Source organism: Buceros rhinoceros, unplaced genomic scaffold, assembly GCF_000710305.1.
Source record: "Buceros rhinoceros silvestris isolate BGI_N320 unplaced genomic scaffold, ASM71030v1 scaffold15676, whole genome shotgun sequence".
NCBI lineage: Eukaryota > Metazoa > Chordata > Aves > Bucerotiformes > Bucerotidae > Buceros > Buceros rhinoceros.
In genome coordinates, this window is record NW_010417055.1 from 30,639 (window position 1) to 36,068 (window position 5,430).

General features: G+C 45.6%; 1 protein-coding gene across 1 annotated transcript in view; it reads right to left on the reverse strand.

Moving 5' to 3' along the window:
- MRS2 (MRS2 magnesium transporter) overlaps positions 1–3,980 on the reverse strand; it is a 9,359-nt gene extending 5,379 nt beyond the window's left edge. Inside the window, exons 1-5 of the mRNA XM_010138045.1 lie at positions 3,944–3,980; positions 3,207–3,319; positions 2,577–2,750; positions 1,789–1,919; positions 1,245–1,361 (exon numbers count right to left, since the gene is read on the reverse strand). Of these exons, the coding sequence (XP_010136347.1) occupies positions 1,245–1,361; positions 1,789–1,919; positions 2,577–2,750; positions 3,207–3,319; positions 3,944–3,980 (572 nt within the window). The remainder of the gene's footprint in view (positions 1–1,244; positions 1,362–1,788; positions 1,920–2,576; positions 2,751–3,206; positions 3,320–3,943) is intronic.
- Positions 3,981–5,430: the final 1,450 nt, after the last annotated feature.

Sequence of the window (5,430 nt, forward strand, 5' to 3'; positions counted from 1 at the left end):
GGCAGCTCTCTGCCTAGTGCGGTTCCTTCACACCTTCTCAGGCTTCTCGAGTTCATCAAACACCACACATGGTCTGCATCAATCCTGGAGCCAGGCTCCTGCACTCTTTACACACCCTCCGGTCGCCTCTCTTACCCTTGCGCAGTGCTGCCTGAAAGAAGGGACGATGTCAGGTTTCTCCTGACATGAGACTGTAAGGCAACCTTGGTGTCTTCCCTAGATGTTCCCTTCACCTTGTCTACCATAAGGCAAGATGAGATTTGCCAGCAGCTTGTACCAAGCTCAAAGGAAAGCTGTGAGCAAAACCAGAACAAAGACCAGCTGCTGGTGCAGGAGCAGCCCGGAATTCGGAGCCCTCCCAGTACTGCTTCAGCCACTGCATAAGAAATGCAAACCACATCCCGCTTCTGGAATACTGCATTTCTGCTGCACGTTTAGACTAAGCTCTACAGGGCAAGGAACTATCTCCTGATTCCAAACCCATGCTGCTGTGTGAACAGCAATGGGGTTAGGCAAAAGTATTCTTCAGCAGCTTTGCAAACGACCCTGGCAGGTAGTTTCTGTTACCTGCTTAAACACAGAATGGGTCTGCGTGCCCAAGATTTAAATACAAATCAGCCCACAACATACGGGGATCTGATATACATTATCCTTGTGCTTTTTGCCAGAGCGACTGGTGCTGCTGCTCTGTGCAGCAATTCCCCAGAATTTGAGAGTGCAACGGGACAGTTTCTGCATGTACATCTTCTCCGAAATGCTGCTTTTCAGGTGCAGGATGGTCTCTTTCCTTCCAGTTCTGCAGGTGAGTCAAGAGCTAGAAGCAAGGTGTTCAGAACGCTCCTAACCCAGGAAGCGTGGTGTCTGACCTATTCAAGACAAGCCTTAAAACCCACCTCTTTGGGTTTTTTGGTGAAACTGAGGAAAATTCTCACAGAAAGTGTTAATTTGTATTGAAAATTAACATTTGCTTTTTCTCCTCCTGCCCTCCTGCTCCCATCTCGTTACGTACTAGATGAGGTGGCCTGGCATGCCAAGAACTATTTGAAACTGTGTGACTAGTGCTAATGCACTCCCTTCCCAAAACAGCAAACACAGTGATTCTGAAGCAGCAAGCAGCAGGACTTTCAAAAATTAAAAAGTCTTTTCCTTTCTGCATTTTAGCAGGGGACGCCCAGTTAAACGTTCAAGTTCTCCTTAAACAAAACATGCTGTTAAAAAAGTATGTGGTTCCAAAATATACATACAACGCTTGTGGGTCAGTCCGTTTAGAGAGACAGAGCTCTTCTATGAGTTCTTCTTCATCTAAGATCTCCAGAATGGTTTCTTTGAAAACTTTAAGATCCGTTTCCAGTTCTGACAAGCTGAAGAAAGAACAGGCAAAACGTCAAGGAATCTCCACTGGCACCAGTGGCACTACGCGAGTCTGCCAGCGCCAGAGGTGAAGGTACCGCTGTATCAGTGCTGGTAACCTTAAAGCACAGACCCAAAGTCTAATCTTGTTTTATGTCACGGGGAACATTTTCATGGTGTTATTTGCTCTCTTAGGTGTTATTTTGTTCTGTCAGATGCTATTTAAGAAGCTCAACTGTTATTTCTAACAACTCAGAAGAGGTTTCCCTTTTTCTGTTTTTCCCCGTATCCCTGTTTTTACACTTACAAGTAAGATGCAGAACCCAGCGTTAAGTCATCTAGCAAATTAATATTAGATTAGACCATTTTTCTAACATTTAATTGCACACCATTTTCTATGGTCATCTTCTCATCTCGTCACTGCATACTCTTATTTACCTCTTGCTGTTTTGCAGGAGAACGTGTAGTTTACTCCTCTCCACAGACAAAAGTTTGGGGTCCACTAGAGCTTCCAGTGTCTCAAGGATCTGAGGCTGCAAAGTATTCAGTCTCCCCTGCAGTTTGCTGATCTGGGTAACAACATCATCGTTCATAAGAATTAAAGCAATGCCTTCAGAATCCCTTGGGCAACTGACCCCTGTCTCTGAACACAGAATTCACAGGAGCAGGCAGTTACCACCAGCTGCTGCTCAGCACCTGGGAAATACCTGCTGTAGGGACACCACTCACACAAGGTAAAGCCAGCGCAAAATCCAGCCTTTTATACGAGTGATCTGAGCTGAACCGAAACCCAGTGACAACACCACCAGTACCAGATAAAGCTAAAACACTGTTTGTCTAGAAATGTCGTATTAGCATGAGCAAGCACAGATTTTTAAAGCTAGCTAGAAATCATTATTTGACTCCTGCCCAAGAGGCCACAAACCTCAGTGCTTTTGTGCACTTTCCAGTTCAGCTAGAGCACAGCTCTAGCGCGGGGCTCTGACTTGCTTTTTCATTGTGCAACCGACGGTGAAGCCATCGCACCCCTTAGCGCTTTCTTGGGCAGGGAGCGGAAACACACACAGCCGTGGATACACACGCAACCATCAGAGCTAAAGCAACAGCAGCCAACCCCCAGAAAGAATACGTGTATGTATAAATGCTACCACGAGAATAAGCTCATACTATCCTTTCTGTGAAGCAACAGCTTCCAAAAGGATTCACAGAAAAACGAGATTGCTCACCCGGTGCTGCAGGATTGCTTCTATGGCTCGGAACTCAAAGGGCAGGGAATATGTAACCAGTTGGCCATCCCCAGCCAGCTGAGATGCTAGTTCATTGCAGAGCCAGTGTTCCAGATTTAGATTACGATAATCTAGTATCAGAAGAAACTCGGGTGTTATGACAGCCTTCAAGAACTGAAAAAGACAGTACATGTAGGAGTCTGAAAATAAAACCTCTCTGAAGACTTCTCCTAACTCTGCAGCGCGTTTGGTAATTCTGGCTTTGATAAGCTGCTCTTCAAATCTCTTTTCAGGCAGGAAAGTAACAGAATCTCACGTTAGCTGCAACCTTGTAGATTCCCCACGGTTCAGACACAGCGCTGTGCTAGTGGTGGTGTGAGTGAGAAGAGGCTCCTCGTACGCCTTCACTTCTACAACAGTGTTAGTCTCGTTTCTCCCGGGCTCAACTAGGGAAACGGTCACTAAAAGGCACTGCGGGCAAACCCGTAACGTACCGCGGGCTGCAGGGAGAGCTCCAAAGACACGTCTGCCGCTGGGCTGAGTGCCGCAGGACGCTGGTATTAAAAGAACCGTGCAAGAAAAGGGTAAGGCACGATCCACATTTACTCTCAGCCGCAGGGAAACCATTACCTCCATTCTCATGATGATCTTGTTGTTCCTAGTGGCAATGCTCATCAGGTGTTGAAATCTTAGATCTCGAGCTTGAAGACCCAATTCCTGGTACAATTCTGTCTTCTTCTTTTCTATCATGAACATATTTTTTAGATTAAGACATTTAGGGGACAAGCACGTATGTTCTGAAATTACATTTTGGTGTGTAACTAAGACCCACAAAAGAAAAAAATAGCCGTGCTATCGCTAAAAGAGTTCTCCCCCCATTGATTCCTCAATGTCATTTACTTTTTAATGATGTTTAGAAGACTCCATCTTGAACGGAAAGAGAAAAATTCTAGATATAAGTGAAAAAGTTGGCCATGACCATTAATTTTATGTCAGAAACCAAGTGATTCGTTTGAGAAAGCACACATAATCCTACAGGAAGGGAAATCCAAGACAGGGAAAGCAGGATGCTGGTCAAAAAGGGAGAAGACAACATCGAAATGACCTTCCTGTCAGAGATGGTATATGTAATTTCCAAAACATTACTTAAAAATATATAAGAACTGTGACAACGCAGATGTTATGAAGATCAGCAGAAGGCAGCAAAACAGAGGAAGCACTGCCTCACCCCAAATAACCACAGCCAAGTACCCCAGATATAATTTTCTACCCCATGTAGATAACCCAGTTGGGCTTTTCTCTATTGGACAAGGAAAAAAAGACAAACACAACCCAAGGAAACAAACAAGACTACAAGGAAAACTCACCAAAATAGGCAGTATTTCCCTCTTTGTCAAACTTCATCTAAAGGAGTGGGGAAAAAATATATTTTGTTTCACAGAACTACTATAAAACAAAAAATCACCTCTCAAAATTGTCTGCACTTGCCCAGAAGTCCAGTGGAAAGTATGTGATGAAGAAAAAGCAACTTTCTACACCCTCTCTGCACAGTTCATCCCCATTAAGAAAAATACCGCACCAAGTTACCATCTATTTCACTGCGGCTGTACACACACTAAACAGAACCAGCCGCACCTGCAGGACCACAAAAAACCTTGGGAAGGAGGCGATTTACAGAGGATCAGACTTACGACTACAACCAGGACTGAAACCAGGACTGAAACCAGGACAGACTAATCTCAGCTGGAAGGGACCGATGACCATCATCAAGTCCAACAGGCTGACTATTTCAGGGCTGACCAAGTTAAAGCACGTTAGTAAGGGTGTTGTGCCAAGGCCGCTTCAACACTGACAGGCTTGGGGCATCGACCACCTCTCCAGGCAGCCTGTTCTGGGGTTGGAGAGTCCTCTTCGTAAAGAAATATTTCCTCATGTCAAGTCTGAACTTCCCCTGAGCTCTGAGCCATCCCCATACACCCCAGAGAGACCAGCGGGGCATTGTACACTTTGGATTTCAAATTCTGCTATTTCCTCTGGAGCAGTCTGAAAAATTTAGATAAAATTTAAGAACTAAAGAATACAACAGGTTGGGCGTTAGGCCTTGTGCCCATGTCAAGTATTGCAGTTGCGAAGGCCGCTTCAACACTGACAGGCTTGGGGCATCGACCACCTCTCCAGGAAGCCTGTTCTGGGGTTGGAGAGTCCTCTTCGTAAAGAAATATTTCCTCATGTCAAGTCTGAACTTCCCCTGAGCTCTGAGCCATCCCCATACACCCCAGAGAGACCAGCGGGGCATTGTACACTTTGGATTTCAAATTCTGCTATTTCCTCTGGAGCAGTCTGAAAAATTTAGATAAAATTTAAGAACTAAAGAATACAACAGGTTGGGCGTTAGGCCTTGTGCCCATGTCAAGTATTGCAGTAACATGCTATTCTGCTACTAACGCGCACCTAAATCCGTGTCTTCGCACCCGCCATCCAGACACTTGTATCTCCTTAGAAAATTTAGTGGAAAAACTGCAATGTCAGGTTTAATCAGGAAGCTCGCGGGTTTGCTCATGAACCGCGCAGCTTAATTCCTCATTAATGGCTTTAAAAATTAACTTTCTGTGATTAACCATCCCACAGCCCACATTCCGGGTGAGTGCTCTGTACCACAGCTGGTCCAGAAGCCAGAATGCCTTAAACCAACGATCCGGAACCGGGGGTGCTCTCTGAACTAGGGATGCTGAGAGACCTGCCCTTACGGTGCTTCAAGAAATAACACGAGCACCGTCGCCTCGCCCCAGCTGCTCTCCCTGGTGGAACCGCCCGCTGGTGGAACCGCCTGCACGTACTCACCACTGCGAAAACA